This window comes from Pleurodeles waltl, chromosome 7 (genome assembly GCF_031143425.1).
Source record: "Pleurodeles waltl isolate 20211129_DDA chromosome 7, aPleWal1.hap1.20221129, whole genome shotgun sequence".
In the NCBI taxonomy this organism is placed as follows: Eukaryota; Metazoa; Chordata; class Amphibia; order Caudata; family Salamandridae; genus Pleurodeles; species Pleurodeles waltl.
This window is the reverse complement of record NC_090446.1, coordinates 1,201,269,340-1,201,288,679: the sequence shown is the minus strand read 5'-3', so window position 1 is coordinate 1,201,288,679 and position 19,340 is coordinate 1,201,269,340. Positions and strand designations below refer to the sequence as shown.

The window sequence follows — 19,340 nt, the reverse complement described above, 5'->3', positions numbered from 1 at the left end:
GTGATGTTTTGGTATATTTTGTTTTGAACATTTACACAAAATTCACATCTTGTGTTGAAATATGAAGACACTCCACAAAGTTGGTGGGGTCTGATGCAGCTTTTCTGCCATGTTAAGGAAACCTCAAAAAAGTAAAGGCACTGTGATTAGAAAATCAGGCTACAAAAAGCTTTCCAAATGTAAAAAAACTTTGGCAACAGACGAAAAAGATGTATTCCTGTGGAAAAGTGGGTAACACAACACCGTCAATGTTCCAAGTTACACTCACACAAGCTGGAAAAAAAGGACTCCGAGAGTCAACTGCCAGTACAAAGCATTCTGGAACTCAAAAACTCACGACGTCTTAAATGCACATGGTGCTATTTCAGCTCTTTTAATGTATGTCTATCCCTTCCTCCTTTTCGTCCTCATTGCGCGCACAGTTAGGCAGAAATGTAGTTAATCGGGTTCTGAAATTTACTTTGAATGGGAACTTAATTTTGATTAGTGTACATTTTGTATGAAAACTTGCCCTTTGTATTCTTTGGAGGGTGTTCAGTCGCAATGGGCAAGCTAGTGTTTACACCCTCTTAGTAAATAATATGTGGGTTGTGTTCTGTCGTCTCCACGGACTGAACAGGATTATTCTAATGTTTATGACTATCAATAGAGATACTACGAAGCAGAAATTCTTATTTGAAACTGTGGCCTTGGCCTTCAGTAGATGTGCAACAAATTAGTAAATAAGCAAATGATCTAGAAAAAGAGCGAGGTCCATGACTCCTTTTCTACTTAATTTCTAGGGCAAAGCAACTGCGCTTTTAGTGGTCATGTGTTGCTCGTGACATTATTGCTTAAAAGAAGAAGACTGAATCCAGAGAGTTATTGTGACTTTTATTTCATAGCTTCTTACTGCACGCAGTCGATACAAAATCAGAAAAGCAAAACGTACGCCTCATGTCATTGGGAGGCGCCAACTGACTGCTACTGTTCTTCTGCTGCCAACACAAGTCATTGTCAGATACACATCTCCGGATGTGAAGCCTACAGAGTAGGGGCCGTTCTCCCCTACCATAGAGAGGGTTTGTTCTGACAGATTTCTGACCACGAGAAACCCAAACAAAATAAAATAACTTTGGTTACACATTTCTTCTTAAAAAAAGAGTAAAATAAGGTATTAGCAAAATGTCACTTTTAGGTACGAAAGTAGCAAGCCCTTTCAAATGACACAAAATTATTTATTCTCCCATAGTTTTCTGTTGCTCACAAACTGTTAATGCAATTTTCCAGTGAGAGTGTTAAACGGTTATTAATATAAGGAATGGTAGATAGGTAGCACCATTTCACATATGTGGTATTTATTTTTTTAATTTGTCATTTGTTTCAGGTTTTTTAACATTTTTATTTTTCTCTGATTTATTTTGTGTCTACTCTTCAAGAAATGACACTCCAAACCCACCTGCCCTACCTTCTGGTTTGTTAGCTCCCTTGCCCCATCCCTCTCCTTCAGCCCCCACCCAGACTCAAACCCATCCCACTCCCCAATTTTGGTTTTTAGCTCATTTATTTTTCACAGAAGCAACAATGAACATTGTAAAAGGTGGTAGGTGTTCAATGCAAATTTAAACATGCCTTTAGGTTAACAATGTGAATATTTAAGTTCGAAAACGGTTTGGCTATTATTTATTATCAGGGCAAAATGGAAATATATAAATGTATGTATAAATATATACATGTATATACATACAAATAATCAAAATATATATACATGTATATAAATAAACATTGGTAGAGAGTAATACAATTACATATATTAATGCATGCTTCCCAAGAACATATTCATTTTCCTGGATGACACAGACAGACATGATGGCAGGTACGCAAAGAAGCACACACCTGTACAAAAGTACAAAAAACACTAGCCACTGTGAAGATTCATACTGACACTGTTGAGTACTTCTCCATGAAAAAAGATGTGGAGCAGAAAAGAAATTAACACGACTTCATGTGCATGTCTGTGTGATCTCAAGGAAAACCGAATTTTTTTCAGTGTGATTCAAGCTGACTAAAGTTTGACTGTCCTATGGCATATAAAAATATACATTTTTGACACACTCTGAAAATAAATCATGGTTCATGGATTTGTGCATGTGGGGTCCGCCTACGTTGACTACACACATATGAATCCATGTTTGTGTGTGTATATGTATATGTTCATTTGTTTCATTTTATGCATATATATATATATGCAGCTATATACACATATGATATGTTAAACTGTTGTAAGTAAAACGTTATTTAGGCACTTATTTAGCTGTCAAAAGCTTGAGGTCAAAAAAGCAAACAATACTATGTACATACATGTAAAAAGTGTTATAAATATGTTTTAAACCATAGATACTATATACATCTTCAATTAACACGGTAACTCTTTTTTGTTTGTTTTTCTGTTGGGAGGAGATCCACTTCTCTTCCACCTCACTCATATTCTTGAATTCCTTCGATGGATGTCTCATAACGAGCTGTCTGATGACTCTCTTCTGCAAAGCTTTATTCACGCTTCCGCAAGATGACATAGATGATACCACTGATTACTGCCAATGGGAATGCCACCCATGCCAGAACATAGGCATAGCCAAATGAGATGTTTGAGTTCTCCGGGGCCCATTCCGTGTGTCGTACAGTGAATATTGCTGCTCCAGTCATCACACACAAACCTAGAAAGGATAGGAGAAACAGGTTTTATATGTCATCCTCCCAAAAAACACAGTTGTGTAAAAATCTTCAATAACTGAACGACTGAAAGAAATTAAGTATTTGCAAGAATCTGTTTTTGGGAAATTAAAAGTTCTGAGCTAGATCGATGCATGATTTTTAGTATCACCATTGACAGTATCAATAAATTCCATTTAAATTCACTGTATGTAAATGTATCTTCAATAGATTTCATGTAAATCTTTCAAGAACCAGGCCATCCTAGACCTATGTTGGGCACTGTTGGATTATGGCACAGGGTATGAACGAAACAGATAATGCTATAGCAAGGTGACTGTAGTATGTTGGCTTAGATGTTCACTCTTCCTATCACAGGAAAAATGATTTAGGAGTTGGTATGCTGCACCTTTTATAATAAGGACTATTGATTCAGCTAAGATATGTTTCAAATCATTTGGTCTTCTATTAGAAGTTCCCAATATTTAATTGAGGTATGCATTAATTGTTATGTGAGCATCTTTGAGGGATTCCTTTGGTAAGCGAGGATGCTACGGAAGTTTATGGTATAAAGCATCTTGTGTAGTAGTGGAACTAAAGCCTGCAGATAGGTCTGTTAGAGTGAGAAACCAGCAACATGCTCAGCCTACGGGTCAAGGCCTGAACTTGAAACTGGATTTGTCTTATTTGACTCAGAAGACAATGTTTATGTAGGAAGGATGACTGGTGCAGAGAAATGGTGCTGAAAGAATGGAGCTGGAAAGGCAGCATGTAGCCTGAGTAAACTGGTGTAGAACAGTGAGTGCCATTCTGGATGTAGGGTCCAAATATAGATAGGATGGTGTTAGATGTTGAGCACACTTGTGTTCAGATTTGCAGGAAGCAGACTGATTTGAAGTTGAAGGAACAAATGTATAGGCGATTTACATGTGGGAGAATTTGAGATACCCCTGCAAGGGAAGGGGAGTTCTTGGTTCTCTATGAGGGAAACGCCTTTGGGGACCATCACTGGCAGGGTATGTCACCAACAAAGAAGAGAGAAAGAGAGAGACTACTTTTCCTAGGAGTTAACCATCATCCAGAGAAGGAAGTTCCTGACTGGTGTGTTGATGCGTGGCTAACATTTCCTGAGAGCTAAAAAGAGGGATAGATATATAATTTTCAACAAATGGACTGACCGCTTTTCAGACTAGAAAAGTCAGGTAGAATAAATCTGAAAGACGGTGGACTTATTCAATGCAAAAACGGTTAAGGATCGGCATAGTCAGCATGCTAGACTGATTCACACCCCAAAATCAAATATTAGTTGGAGGACTGAAGTGCAACGAAGCTGTACTGAAGCTTCTGAGACATGCATATGCCAGTGTCACCTAGCTCTCTTCTGTAAGGAGAAACGGAGACCCTCGGGTGGTTTTGGAGCTGGGCTGGGTCAACACCCCACTCCGTAGTAAAAAGGAGAGTAAAGGGTATGTTGACTGAAGAAGGTGGAAAAAATTAAGCCGATGAGATACCAGACCTTTAGAGCTAGATGCGCAAATGGGCATTTGAAATGTGGAAAAACAGAAGTAATTATTAGTATGTTGGATATGAATGGTATATATTGATTTATGGTAGTGTGTATTGCTAACTATATTTATGCATGTATATGATATTTCTATAGCATGAACCCAGCCAAGAAGGAGAAGTACAGTCCATGATTAAAGACAAGCATAAACTCAAAGATTAAGAGGAAAGGAAGCTGGGTTCTGGATTGTCAAAGCATTTTGATTTAGTGCTGTTTAAAGAGGTGTCTCTTCAACTCATTCCTAAATTGTAGAAGCTTTTGGGCTGTCATGGTAAGGGGATGCTGTACCAGATCCTGGATGCATAGATGGAAAAGGCCTGCTGTCTTTTTTTTTCTTTTTTACATTTCTTTAGTTAGCCACGAGTGTGCCCGCATCCACCAGAGATGGTGAGCATCAAGGCAAGATAAGTGGAGCTGCCGGTCGTGATAATTTTGTAAATGATGCATCCGGTTTTTAAGATGGTATAGGCTGGCATGGTGGGCCAATGGAGTTCCATCAGGATCGGGGTTGATGTGATCATATTTCATCAGGTCCTGGATGAGGAGGGCTGGAGCATTGAGGATGCCCATAAAGGGTGCTGGTGTGGAGTCGGGCTAGAAGGATAGGCTGGAGTCAATTTAAAAGACTTAGGATTAGATAGAGTGAGGAAACTTAGGAATCAAATGTTCATGGTAATGCCTGGGTTTGAGTAAGCTTGTTTCATGCCGTTGTTGATGATAACTAATTCAATTGAGTTACTTTACAGGGAAAAGGAAGACATCAGTATTTTGATGGTGGCGAGTCAAAGATCTGAGCTTGTGTATGGTACTGGACTGTGACTCTTCTATGTAGAGTCGCATCCTATAAATATTGATGACCAAAATTTCCTATCGCCAGTATTTTACTATGGCTCTCGATTTAGTGCTCAGAAACAATAAGAAATCAGGGAGTTTTCCGGATCAATGACAAGACTCTTGGTCCTCATATTAACAAAGAAGTCAAGAACATTGTTTTGAAATGTTGCTAACTTCAATTTCCGTCATCCATCACACTTTCTACAGCAGCTGGGGTCCATACAGCAGTTGGGGTCCATACCCCAACTTGATCATGGGAATAGCATTGTAGCAGGCTGTCATAAACACCAACTAATAAGGCTTCAGTGTTTCCAGAATGCTGCAGTCAGAGTTATGTTTGGGTTTCAGAAATGTGACAAAGTTTTGCAGCTAACACAGAATCTAGAATAATTTCCAGAGAGAGCAAGAGTAGAATTCAAGATCTTGACTCTAATTCAAAAATGTTTGCTTGGCACTGCAGCTTTATATTTGCGCTACATGTTTTTCTGAGAATGCCTTATTCGGCCACTCTGTCTGGGTGACCTTTTCCTGTTGACCATCCCCAGAACTACTCGCAGGTACTGCTAGGTCGAACATTCACTGTCTTATGATTTAAACATGTGGTTATTAACATTTAGCTTCTGTGGACCCCTGACTTAATCATTATTGGAACCAGGGGACAGGCACTGAATCATTTTGGAAACCGGGGACCCCCTCAGTTTCATTACTGAAAACCAGGGACCCCCGCTTAAGTATTTTCGAAGATTTGAACCACAAAACAATACAAAAGAATGCAGAAACAAGCATTTGTAAGACACATATACAAATTATGAAACACTTTCTTTAATTTACAAACAAATATAAGAAAATCAAAATGTATATTTTAATGGGAAGGTTAAAGCTTTTCTAAATTCAATTGATGCCACTCATCACCCAGACCATATTCTGTTTAATGCACTTGCACTGGTCACACAAATTAATCTGAGGATATTAACTTAATTTTCAGCCTCCGATTTCAATTCCTTCAAATTTAAAGAACGTTTTAAAACGTTCACTTTTATATTTTGCTTCCTTATTTTTCGAAGCAGTTGGTGACTCCCTGAGTAGGCTTTGTGGACCCACCAGGGGTCCCAGGACCACAGGTTAAGAGCCACTGATCTAAACCATCCCCCATTTCAGCTGTGAGAATTGCATTATTGATTGTATTTTGGAAAAAATTGAAAAAAATATTTTTTCTGCAAATTCCATGTTTTTTTGCTGTACAGTGCTGTGAGGTTTTTGCAGCCTTGGTACGGTTTAGCCCATCAAATGTGTGTAATAAATACATTAAAATCCTGAATTCTCTGAGAGAATTCAATTTTGTAGTAACTAGACTGACAAGGTGACAGTATATGTTAGATCGTTTTTTATTACATAGAAAACATTACAACAGCGAAGACAGTAAGCCAGATAATGCAATCACTAAGAAAGCTAAATAGGCCCTTCAGAGAGTCGTTGAATCCTAAAGGACATTTCCTAGTCAGGCCAAATACATCCACCACATTGACATTTTACAAACTATTTCCCAACTATTTCACTTAACAGAAGTGGCTTTTGTTTTCCCAGAGAGTTAACTGAACGGAATATGCATTAATGTTAAGCATTTAAACCAGGCCTCCTACTTGCATACCACGGGCAGGCAGAAGAAAGGGTTGGCATGCTTGAGTGGGACAGAGGGGGCAGCTTTGTCTTAGACTGCAGAACTAACCTTAGCCCATGTCAAAAATACAGTTTTAAAAGATTCATACAAAATCAAGTTATACTTCTAGTACAGATAATGCATACATTGGAATCACAAAAAGATTGGCCTGGTATTTAGCATTTGTAAGACCTCCCTTTTGCTGCGGAGCATACTGGACGGGCCATCAATAAACGATTTTATGCCTTGAAGGCTAGCACCTTAAAGTGAATGGCTACAACTAGAAAGTGACTAACACAATATATCCTGAGAGATCTGATAATCAAGCATACTTGCTAAGTATGATTTCATCCCCCCAGTCATGGCTAATCGGGCTCCTTCTTCGTTTACAGCACCATCCGTACAGTCTAAGCCACCACAGGGTCGCAAGTTTTAGGCCCCTGCAAGGTAGGCTCAACTTTTCATTTTCACACCATATTAATTCTGATTGACACAGCAGTGTCTGAAAAGAAGTTAGCACACAGAGGGCCAGATTTACAAGAAAGTGGCACATCAGCTCTGATGTGCCACTTTTCTTGAGCCCTCCTAACGCCACCATGTGTGTGCCATATTTACAATACGGCACAACATGGCGCACATTAGGACAATAGTGTCAAAATGTATGACGTTACTGTGGTACTTTGCAGGATTAACACCATAAATTGTGGCACTAACCCTGCAAGGTAAAGGGAGGCCTATTGAAAGTAATGCATTGCGCCACTTTGTAAATATGGCGAAGGAAAATGGTCTCCTGAATGCCACATTAGCATAAACAAATGATGCTGGTGTGGCGCTAGGGCCCAGAGTGCTTTGGACTAGAGTGATAAATAATTTTAAGATTGTTTCACTGAGACTTATCACCACTTCCACTGATTATGTAACCAGTTGCGTTAACTGTAATAGAGTAACTAACTCATAGTGACAAGAGTGGAGCACAACATTCTTTCCTCTGCATATTGGTAAAATAAACTGATCCTTGCTTAGTTGTTACACCTTATAGTTTGTATGACCCGTTGGAGGCAATGTTCTGACTAGAGTGAGTCTAGTATTATCTGTGAATGGAACTACAGAGCACGGAAATACAGGCACACCAACAATGACCCACATGTCAGATGAAAAAACAGATACTTTATCACAGCGCAGAGGGAGATGGAAAAGAAACACAGGGATCCCCATAAAAGAAACTCAGGATGACCTTTTGATGCTAAACAGAGGGCCCAGTTTACTAAATTTTGTGCTCTTCCACTGTAGATTACTTTAACTCAGCTAAAACTGAGTTATGGATCTCGCTCAAAGGCGTTAAATGACTGAAATTCGCCAGTTGTGGTTTACAACGCACACAATAACTCATGTCGCCAGATATGTTTGGCTCTTGGTGGTCAGTATTTTTTTCCTGTGCCATTTTAAAATGGGCGCTTTATGTTTTCTGCCTGTTACATGATGTGAGCTATGGCATGCGTTGTGTGCCCTGCATGCCATGATTGGCAAATTTCAGGGCCATTTAGAGGTAGAGCCCTCAGTGTTTAACAGTTTTTTTCACTAAATTGGCCAAACCCCACTGCACACAGCCTCAGTCATAAGGTCATCAGCAGAACTTTGCCCAACTCACCACAGGCGGGCTACCCCCACTGCACACGTTCTTTGGCTCTGCACTTGTCCTTTGGCTCAATTAAATTTATTGTACTATATTTTTTAATTTTCTGTTTTTCACTTTTTATATTATAATTTTTCATAATTTTTTGTTTTTGTTTAAAAAATTCCAAAATTCATAAGAGTAGAAACAATTCACATTTGAGAAAAAAATCAATTGTGATTAAAAGAAGTTATGAATTTCTGAATCATGTTTTTAAACTGTAGCTCTGAACCCTTTGAAGGCTGCAAAGCAACATTTTAAAATGCTTATATTTCAGAAACTACTGAACAGATGTACACCGACAAAAGCATGTTTTCTGCGCACATTCCAGGTTTGGTGTAAATTGGCTCAGTGGTTTTGGCTGTGACACAAGCAAAATCTCTCATGGGAGCAAAAATGGGGAAAATCATATTTTTTCAACAATGTATTCTTTTTTCCTCCCTGCACAGGTCTGCACTAATATTGGCAAGCAAGTCTTTAGCTCACACGCCAAGTGATTGCTAAATATGGTGCAGGTGTTAATGGGTATAGAATAATACAAAAAAATAAATTATATTATATATATATATATATATATATATATATATATATATATATATATATATATATATATTTATATATATATACACACACACTAGTACAATAATAGTTAAAAATGATTATCTCTCTTTGTATGTATGCATGTATATATTTATATATGCATTCATACATAAAATGAGAGATATATATACATACATACATAAAGAGAGAGAGAGATAATCATTTTTAGGTCAAGCATGCATGTTGTAATCTATCTGTGGGCTTTTAACCACGCCCACTGCAGGCCCATCACTATCACTCATTCATGGGCTTGCCTTTTAAAAATCCTTTGTTATCATTGGTAAATGCTTTACATTTGTCCCTCCCTGGGGCATTTTTGTTACCGCCTTGACCATCAACCCTGTTCTGTTATATGGATAATTGAACATTTGCCGATACGTTTGACTTCTAGCGAACTTCTTTTTCCTTTTGTGTCTCTCAATCGCACTCATGCTTATGGTGTCCGTGGAGCTTTGAATCAGGTTTCTTATGTCAACTGTTTTACTTTTCATTATCAATTTATGTGGTAAGAAAAGTCTAGTTAGGAATTTACAACGCTAATAGCTCTAACTCGAGCAAACGCAAGACCCATTGCATGGCAAATGCTTATTACTTATTATTGTTGTTGCTATTAGTATTAGGATATATCATGTTTAGAGCTAAGTAGGAAAGCAATAAACAGAAGTATGGTTATTGTCATTTTGAAAGCTGATTCATGCGTCACAATTTATACCATCCCTTCTGCTACTTAGTGCATGAAAGTTACTGTGTACTCACACTTAGAGTGCTCATATTGGTGGCACTTTTGTGTTTTTATGGTTCTTAAAATAAAAGGAAGTGAGTTTCTACAACTAATCGTTAGAAAATCCAATATCAAAAACAACTAGCAGATGGTGCCAAACAAATCTAAATTTTATGAGCCTCAGCAGATATGCATCGTGTTTGCCAAACTCCTGTTGCAATCATTCTATTCATAGTTCTGAATTACAGATACCAAGTTTGGCGTGGCTTTTAAAGCTGTAAACCATTTTCACATGTGATACATTTTTGTTTTCGAAGTTAGAAACAAGAATTAGCAGTTTTAATGATCATTTTAAATGCATCAATTATATTTTGTGTAAAAGGTCTTATTTGTTCACAGAGGGCATCCAGATCAATATTCTATTTTTGATAAGCCTATTGTTTTGGCTATCTAAAGATTGACCTGGTGGCATTTGGCACTATTGTGCTTAAATTACGTGTGCGGCCAAGAGTTTTCATTATTATATTGAATTAAAGGCGTATATAGCTTCAAGTGTCAAATTTGTTACATTTCTCTAACTCTTTCCTGGCTCTACTCTAACTTCAATGGCAAACAACTGGTATTAAGCAACCTCATGGAATTAGAAAGCAGAGATCAGGGAATGCAATTCATTACTCGCTCATAATTTAGGGCCTGATTTAGATACTGGTGGAGGGGTTACTCCGTCACCACGGTGACGAATATCCCGTCTGCCGAAATCTAAATCCCATTATGTCCAATGCGACTTAGATTTAAATGTACGGGATATCCATCACAGTTGTGACGGAGTAACCCATCCGCAAATATCTAAATCAGGCCCTTAGTTGTTACAAAATGTAGTTTCTCTATAGAAACATGAACAGACATGAAATTAATCTGCACAATATGTTTTGAAATAAGGAACAATGACTCAAGCTTAATTCTTGTGCTTTTAGTTCTTGCTTTCCCACCATCACAAGAAGTTGAATAATACCAGAGCAAGCAGTAAGCTGGCAGGACCCTAAAAAGCTTCTCTAAAAAGCTTAGAGTCATTGAGAAATGTTGGAGCACCCTTTGCTCAAGCACCTCCCTATGCGAGCTACACTCTAGCTGAGCATCGCAAACCATTGAATTCTGTCAATGTAAGCCGGGCACATGCAGAGGTGAAGACAGTGATGTGTGTTTAGGATGTAGTGCAAGGCCTAATAGTACAAGCATCAACTTGTAGCCATTCTTTCCTTAGACCATCTACCTGCTCTTACTCCTTCCTAACTGGTTGGGAATGTGATGGGTTAGGAGGAGATGTATATGCTAGCACAGGTTTAAAGCAAATAAGTTGGTATAACTTCCAGTTCAAAAGGTGCAGTTTTTCAAATGATGCATCAGGGAGTAATGCTTGTAAAAGGCAAGCAGAGTGACCAGCTAATACGTTTAAATACTTGTTACCTCAAACAGAATGGTAGGCAGCTCATCCTATTTACACAACCTCTAACCTAAGTGTGGAATGCCTCCCATCTTGACACCAGTAGCTAGAAATGTCCTTCTACCTGACACCACTAGCCTCAAACACAGCAGTGGATTGCATGCCTTCCTCACTTCAGCAACCACAAAGAGCAGTGCAGAATCCTTCTATGCACCAGTGGCCTTCAAAACAGCAGTGCAGCAGTCAATCGTGTTGGAAATGTAAACGTAAACGAAACCCTGATTTTCTCTGCTGTATTCAGTCATACTGTAATACCACTGAACTCACAAAATACACTTTAATTTGGAGAAACACAATTTTCAACGAACATTTTTCAAGGTAGGTATATCAATCAATATTATGTAATTATAGATTTACTGTTTGGACAGATATTCATAAGCAACAGAACTGTGCAAATTGCTGTTAAATACAGAGGAATTGAGTCTACGGTACGTAAGATAAATTATGCCTTGCCTGGGCTATGGGGAATGAAATGGTTATGCAAATGTGGTCCTGGTGCTGCATCGTAGGAATCTTCATTCAAGTCAAAAACGTTGAATAATTGTCCACTGCATGTGCAGACTGCAGAACACCTTTTTGCACAGCATTCTTCCACGGAGATCGTATTACAGAATGTTTTTGTCCATGAGTTCATATTTAGTTCTGTGACATGGAAGCCTAATAGAGGTTTCTTTTTCCCTGAACATTCAAAATAACACTCTGGATTAAATTAATACAACATCATTGCTGCATTCAAAAGCAGAGAAACCAGTGTTAAGTAGTGAACTTCCCTGACTGCATTTTCCTGGCAGTCTGTGTTTATTCTTGGCACAGAGGGGTCCTTTCATTTAAAATAAGTCCTTATCGTTTCCTGCTGTACCTTGCCATCTGCTTGGGTATCAGACTCCAGACAATAGTGTCTAGTAAATGTATGCACTGACTTCCATGCTGTAGATCATACTGCAGAAGCTGTTTTCTCTCTTGTAGAGAGAGTTTTTGGTTTTCCAGGCAGTGGCGTATTAAACCGTTGGTAACATAAAGAAATGCGTGCCACTAGCCACCTTGCGATGGACCAGTTGGAAATAGCAGCCCCATCTATAATGTGGCCATAATTTACAAACAAACCGGTCTGGGATTGCTTTTGGTCCCCTTCGGTCGGTGTCTTTATTAGGCAGTTTGGGATGGACTGTTCCCATGAGAAGCAGGATCAGTACTGATTTGTATAAGGCAGCCCTTTGACTAGAGTGGCATAGTGGGTGAGAAACAATGGGCTGGAATGCTACTATGAACGACTGCCAGTTAGACGCTTTGCAAGCATTCTTCCCCTCACCTTTTGTATGATTGATATTATCCACTAAGTAACCAAAGGTATGCCCAGACTTGGGCCCCTTGCTCACTGTGCACAAGATCCAATCTCTACCTCACTGACGAAGCCTTAGAAAGCTGACACTGGTTTGGGGTTGCTTGTGCTCCATTCTGGAGGGGCTTTGCCTGATACCTTGGGATGGACTGTTGTCCAGGAGTAGGAGAGTCAGAACTGATTTGTATAAGGCTGGCCGTTTTCGAGAGTAGCACATTGGGTGAAAAACAATAGGCTGGAAGGCCAACCCGAACCATTACCCATGGTTACACTTTTTGAGAGCATTCCATCCCTCTCCTTTTGTGTGACTGGCATAATTTACACACAACTGTTTTGCATTGTAGTATGCTTGGATGTCTCTAGATAAAACTGTAGCACTCTTTTAATGTCAAACAAGTGGACAACCCTCTCTGATGGTGTAGTCAGATTAGGACGGAAAGTTTGTAAGTTAACAGTCTGACAGATGTGGAAACCAGAAACCACTTTGGGTAAGAATGAAGGGTGAATACCTAAAAACAACTTTGTAGGAATGGAAGAGAGCAAACGTTTCTACTGCGGATAATGCTTGTAACTCAAAGAGTCTTTTAGATGAGGTGACAGCAATTCAAGAGATTGGTTTTCAGGAGAAATGTAGGTCTATGAAGAGGCCCAAAAGGAGACCTCATCAGCCTCAATAGTACTAAGCTGAGCTCCCGTGGAGGAGATAGCCTTTTCAGTGGTGGGAAAACCTCCTTGAGTCCTTGCAGAAAATGTTAAATTAATGGACTTTTAAAGTAAGAGATTTCTTGAGACAATTATCTTTAAGCTGGTGGTCCTTTGGGGAAGAGATAGTTTGATTTGGTTAGATGCAGAAAGTAAGGTAGTATCACTTCTTCTTGGCATAAAATGGCACCAGGTGCAGAATCTATTCCATTATACTACATAGCATGGTCACTTTGAGGGATGTTTTACCTTTGCAAGTATCTCCATGCATTTCTGAAGAAGATTCACATTTCTGTTCTGCCTAAGTTCAGGAGCCATGCAATCAAATTCAAGGACTGTAGGCTCGGTATTGGATTTGGCCTTGAAGTCTGGATGGAAGATCTGGTCTGCAAGGTTTTGATTCTGTGTTGAGTGATTGGCAGATCTAGAATGTCCTCATACCACCCCTGTCTCAGCCAATCTGCTGCTATCAGGATCATTTTTAATTTTTGATTTGTGTAGTTTCACGATAAACAATGGTATGAGATGGACTGGAGGAAAGGCAAAGACAAATGGTGTTGACCATCTGATCAAAAGACCACTGAGTTGATTAAATTGATTAAATCTGATGTTAGAAATCCCCATTCTCTGAAAATGTTTCACATGACTTTGACATTCAAGAACCATTCATGTTTTTTAGTGATGTTGACTGAGAAAATCAGCTTCCTGGTTCTGAGCTCCTGGGATGTCTATCACTGCCAATGTGATCCTCTGGACAAGGCTCAGAGCCCCGCTGTTTGTGCATGAAGAGACAACTGTTTTGATTGTGTTCCCCCTTACCTGACCATATAAAGCAAGGTAGTTGTGTTGTCTGTTTGAGCCCTGATGTTTTTGAATCCACAAAGGGCAGAAAAGCTTGAAGGACTACCATCTTCAATTCTAATAGGCTGATATAGTATGTGTTCTCCTTGGCTGACCAAAGACCCTGGATTGCCAACTGATTCAGATGGGCTCTCCATCCTTACAATGAAGCATCCATTCCTATGGTCTGTTTTGAAATTTACATTTCGGAAGAATACCCCTTTCCGGAGATTCTGCTTGTTACCCTTACTATGTAGAGATTCTGCAAGCTGGGTTGTCAAGATTAGTCTTTCTTCTGTGGGAACTGATCCCTCATAGACTGTTGAAGGTGTCTCATAAACATGTTTCTCCTCAATTCTAAGCATTCGTTCAGGATTGATGTAACTCTATCTCCCGTAGAATGCACTTTTTTACTTTTTCTACCTATTCTTCCTTTAAGTAAGGCACTGGACCGGTGTTGGGATTGACTTGTCCAACCTGATAATCAAGCCTGGTCTCTCTAGCAGCCTGGCTGTAGTTTCGAAGTCTTAAGCTACCTTTTGTTATTAGTCTGCCTTTAGAAGCCAGTTGTCTAAGTAGAGGTCCTTCTTGGATGGGCTGAGCCAAATGCCATGCACTTTGAGAATTTCCTGGCAGCAACTTTTAGTCGAAATGGAAGGATGGAGTATTGATAGTGAATGTCTCTGACAAGAAACCTCAGGTATTTCTTGTGTTTAACTGCAACTACAATGTGAAAATATACATCTTGCATATCTATGGAACAACGCCAATTGTTCCATTTGATGTGTGGAAAAAATTGATGAAGGGCTGGCATCCTGAGCTTCTCTCTGAGAATGTATTTGCTGACAAATCGCAGATCTAATATCAGACAATATTGATTTTTTTTAACCATTTTTCAATACTAAGAAGTACTGATTTGTTTTCCTGTTCTGATGGTACTATTACACTGCCACTGATTTTACACTGGTTTTGTTAGAACAGATGCTGCCATTGCTTTGAAGCAAGTCAAGTAGCCTTGTCTTATGATGCTCAATACACATCCGAAAGGGGGAGGGGGTCAGATATCGTTGCAACATCAAAGCCAATTACCAGATTAATACCTTTACCTGAGTGTGAAATCTTCAGCAGAGCCGATTTCCATTTTTGGTATCTCCTCTGTTATTGACATCTTTGCCCTTGCTTTTGTTGGTGTTGCATCTATTAAGAACATCTCAGGGATCTCAGGGAATGAACCATCTGATGGAGAAAGGTGCTCATTAGGCCTATATTGCCTCAAGAACTTATTTTATTCCTCAAAAAAATGCGTTAGGTTTTATGCATTGTTCTTCTCTTTTGTATGTTGCCTAAAGACAGCTGTTCCCGAAACGCCAAGCTTGCTCTTGTAAGTGAGGCTTCAGGGATGATAGTCTCTGTCACAAAGATCTTCTCAGGTAAATACCATTACAATATTCTGTAGCGACAAGTCCAGCGGGGTCCACTGCAGTACTAATGACTTGGTTCAAGACCGGAGAATCTTCCTTCAGCATTTCTAAGAAATTATGTTGGCAAACAAAGGATTTTATGCCATTCCACCAAATACAATAACAAGAGTTCATGGTCTTGTTGAGGTAGCAAAGATTTTTTCTGTAGACGTGGTGTTGCTGCCTTCAAGCTGAACAGAGTAATGCATTTTTCGTAAGCTATCTATAGCAGACCAAGACCCAGAGGTAATAAAGGTTTCACAGCTGCTCTTAGTTGAAGAGTCATTATTATTGTCCACAATGGTTATTGTTGAGTCTTCAATTAAATATTAGGTTTTGTAGGCCCTCTTGCCTGTACCTTATGGAGAGGGCGGATTTTATCCACTGATAACAGTTAGAGATTGTGCTATATAAGGGGCTGTGAATGATGAATGTGCTAAGATCAAGTCTGAACAAGGAGAGCGTGACTGATTGTATGATCTGGGTCCTGTGCTAATAGAGGAGCTTTGTGTTGAAGCAATCCTGTTCCTTTGGAAATCTTGTGGAGATGGTGGTTTCCATTTTCCTATTGCCCTCGAAGTCTTCCTTAATGTAGAAAGATCTAGGGGGCTCAAATGAGTCAGCACTCCATTGTCAGCACCCAATCTTATAAAGGCATTATTAACCTAATGGACCTATAAGGCAAAGGTGAACTGTCTGTGGGGATGATGCTGTCTTTGAACTGCCAAACAGAGTGGAGGTTGTTGTTTAAGAAGAAACATGGTCTTGTTACTGTGGAGAGGCCATTCCAGAATGAGAAGATGTGGAAGGGATAGAGTGGACAGCTGAAGTGATTCTGACCACACTTATGAAACATGTGATGATAAACTAGCCATTTTTTGTTTCTTTAACGTCAACTGCAATCTGTACTTCTTCGACGCCGATCTCTATTTCGTTGCCAGCAGTAAAAATCTCTTCAACGTCAATCTCAAATGCTCTAACAATGATGGCTGGTCTTGTTTTCTGTATTGCCAGTGTGTAGCAGCTGAGCAATCTTTCAATGATGAGCAAGTGGGCAATCAATGCTCTTGAAGATGGTGCCATGGTTTGAATGTTGGTCTCTTGTGGCATCGGTAATGATGGTGGTGTTTTTCACTACTACTTGATTAAGAAAGTTCTCTCTGATGACCATTCTCAGGAGGTAATAAGGACACTGAAGCAGTTGGTAGACAGACCTTTCTAGCTTTCTTTTTTTTTTCTCCTCTTCAGTCCTCATGTGTTCAAGCACACCACATAGTCTGATACCCTCTCTATTGTTAAGGCACTTGTTTACATCTTCCTTCAGATGTCTTATTCAGTTACAGAGAGTGAGCCAGGACGTCAAACTAAATATACTTTGTTGGCATCATTGATTGTTTTCTTTCTCCCATTTAAGGGACACTTAGTGAAGAGCAATGGACCTTTGATGGGAAAATGAAGTCAGATGGAAAAATATGTTTAGTGAATCAGTTAAAGAAAAGGAAAAGAATAAAAAAACATTGAGGTACAAAACCTCAGAGGTGTTTTGAGATCATTCTCTCTCAAACTGGAAAAAAATGGCCCTGAGAGGCAACTGACAGTACAATGAATTCTGGCAAGTAGAATTTTCCAGGTACTTAAAGCATTTTTAGGTACTTAAAGGTACAAACTTTTTTCTCCCTACCTTCAACGCAAGCCTATAATGCTTCATTTTTACCCTCCTGTTTACTGCCTATAGGGATTTTTGTTTTCACTTGAATCCTGCAATGCACTTAAATGATTTTTATCTGGAGCATTAACTTGAGCACTGAGGACAAAATGAAGCTAGAATGTTAGGCTTTCATTTCCCAAGGCTAGATATGAACTTATGCACAGAGGTATTCTATGATACTGATTCCATGTAGGAAAACTATACAAAAATTGTGTTCCAAGGTTGATGTATATAGTTGGGAATTATTTAAGCACTTATGAACATCAATGAAGATCCTACAAGGCAGAAACAGTGAATTTCTAATGAATTCTGGAAGTAAAGAATTATGTATCTAAATTTCGAAGTAAAAACTACTGTTTTAACCACTTAATTTAATTAATGAAAGATTAATACATTTTCAACAAAGGCAGCTGCATGCAGAAAATATTGACTGGTATGGGTTGCTATATTCTATTTTTCCCCAATGCCCTGCATCCGTCACAGTGAAATTGCAAATCTGAAGAAAGTAGATATTAACAATACTTTTGTTGCACTTAGACAGTGCCAGGGCTGAAGAGTGCTAGCAAGGCTGCACAAGAAACATTTGCGATTAATGATAAAAGTCAAATTACAATCCTACAAGAATGATTGTAGGATAAGCTCTGACAGTAAGATGTGAAAACACACAAAGGGCATGTGTGAACGAGGCTACGTAATGAAGGCCCAGAAAGTATTCTGCAAGTAACTCTAACTTGAGCAATATTATGAATTTATATGTGGGTTCTTAAAAAGGGAACATAGATTAACTTCCATATTATTACTGAATTTGTCTCATTAAGGTGTCTGTAGCCCATGATATTTTCAGCATGCTTTGCAGGCCCTCCCAATGTGAACACCAGCCTAAACATGTTATCTAAAAGTCCTGGGCCACTCATCATTCGAGACTGATGAAAATCCCCATTTAAAATGTAATGTTTATTAGCTGATGTGACACTAGCCGGTATTCTCTGGTGACATCTAGACTCATAGGTGGCTGTTTACTAACTACCTAGCAATCTTCTATTCTTTCTGAACTGTTTAACATCTGGTCTGGCAACTATTACAATATTAATTACCACTTGGAATGGTTATCGGCTAACCCAATGAGAACAGGTCTATTGATAACTCTCCAATTATCTTAAATTTCTCATCAGAGCATTGTGGATGTTCTTGAATGTTGCTGCGACCCTGGATGAGAATTTTAAAAAATGTGAGCCATGCACCTTCTGTGCAACAGTTACTTCAAACCCTCATACAGTAAAACTCATGGCTGTCCCACGTCTATGACTTAACACATTTGAGGAACCTATTTATTTACCACAGTAATTTGTTTAATTTACTCCAATTACAATACTAAATCTCCCATGTCTTATTTCTCTTTTCATTTATTTCTTTTTTAATGAAACCTGTAATACTTTAAAATCCTAAAGACTTGATAATTTGATATATTCTGATTTTGAATATTCTTGAAATACATCTACAAATCTCATTTTTTTAGGCAACAGTATGTGTGTCTTTGTTTTAGCAGCAGAGCTGAACTCCAGTTGAGATATCTGGCTAGGTTTCAGTGCCTCTAAGAATGTAAGCCATTTCCCTGGCAACTCAATCGCACAAACATAATACACAGAAGAGTAAAAAACATACTACCAAACTTTTGACAAACTTCCGATTCAGAACCATCAAATTACGTAGCTCAGCTTACCGGCAAGGATCTGGAAGATTCCAGTGAGGTAAAACCTCCCGCCCTTGGTAAGTGTAAACAGCTGGCAGAAAAACAGGAATAAAGAGATCACGCCAAAGATGATGGAGAGAATCATCAATGCCTGGACTGACTGCAGCCATTCTGTGAAGAAATACAAAAAACAGAACCGGATTTAAAAAAACATACCAATGGATACTTCCACAACTCCCAATACTGGGCAAACTTTTTTCTACATAGGGATGTTTAGGATACAGTTTTCATATTAACACGTTTTCAGTTGCTGAAAATATTTCCAAAAATGTAAAAAATCCTAAGAACATTACCGAGGGGA

General features: G+C 38.9%; 1 protein-coding gene across 1 annotated transcript in view; it reads right to left on the bottom strand.

The window, feature by feature from the left end:
- Nucleotides 1-852: 852 nt before the first annotated feature.
- Nucleotides 853-19,340, bottom strand: part of PMP22 (peripheral myelin protein 22) — a 102,941-nt gene continuing 84,453 nt past the window's right edge. The window contains exons 4-5 of the mRNA XM_069200342.1: nt 19,010-19,150; nt 853-2,696 (exon numbers count right to left, since the gene is read on the bottom strand). Of these exons, the coding sequence (XP_069056443.1) occupies nt 2,530-2,696; nt 19,010-19,150 (308 nt within the window). The 3' untranslated portion in view covers nt 853-2,529. The remainder of the gene's footprint in view (nt 2,697-19,009; nt 19,151-19,340) is intronic.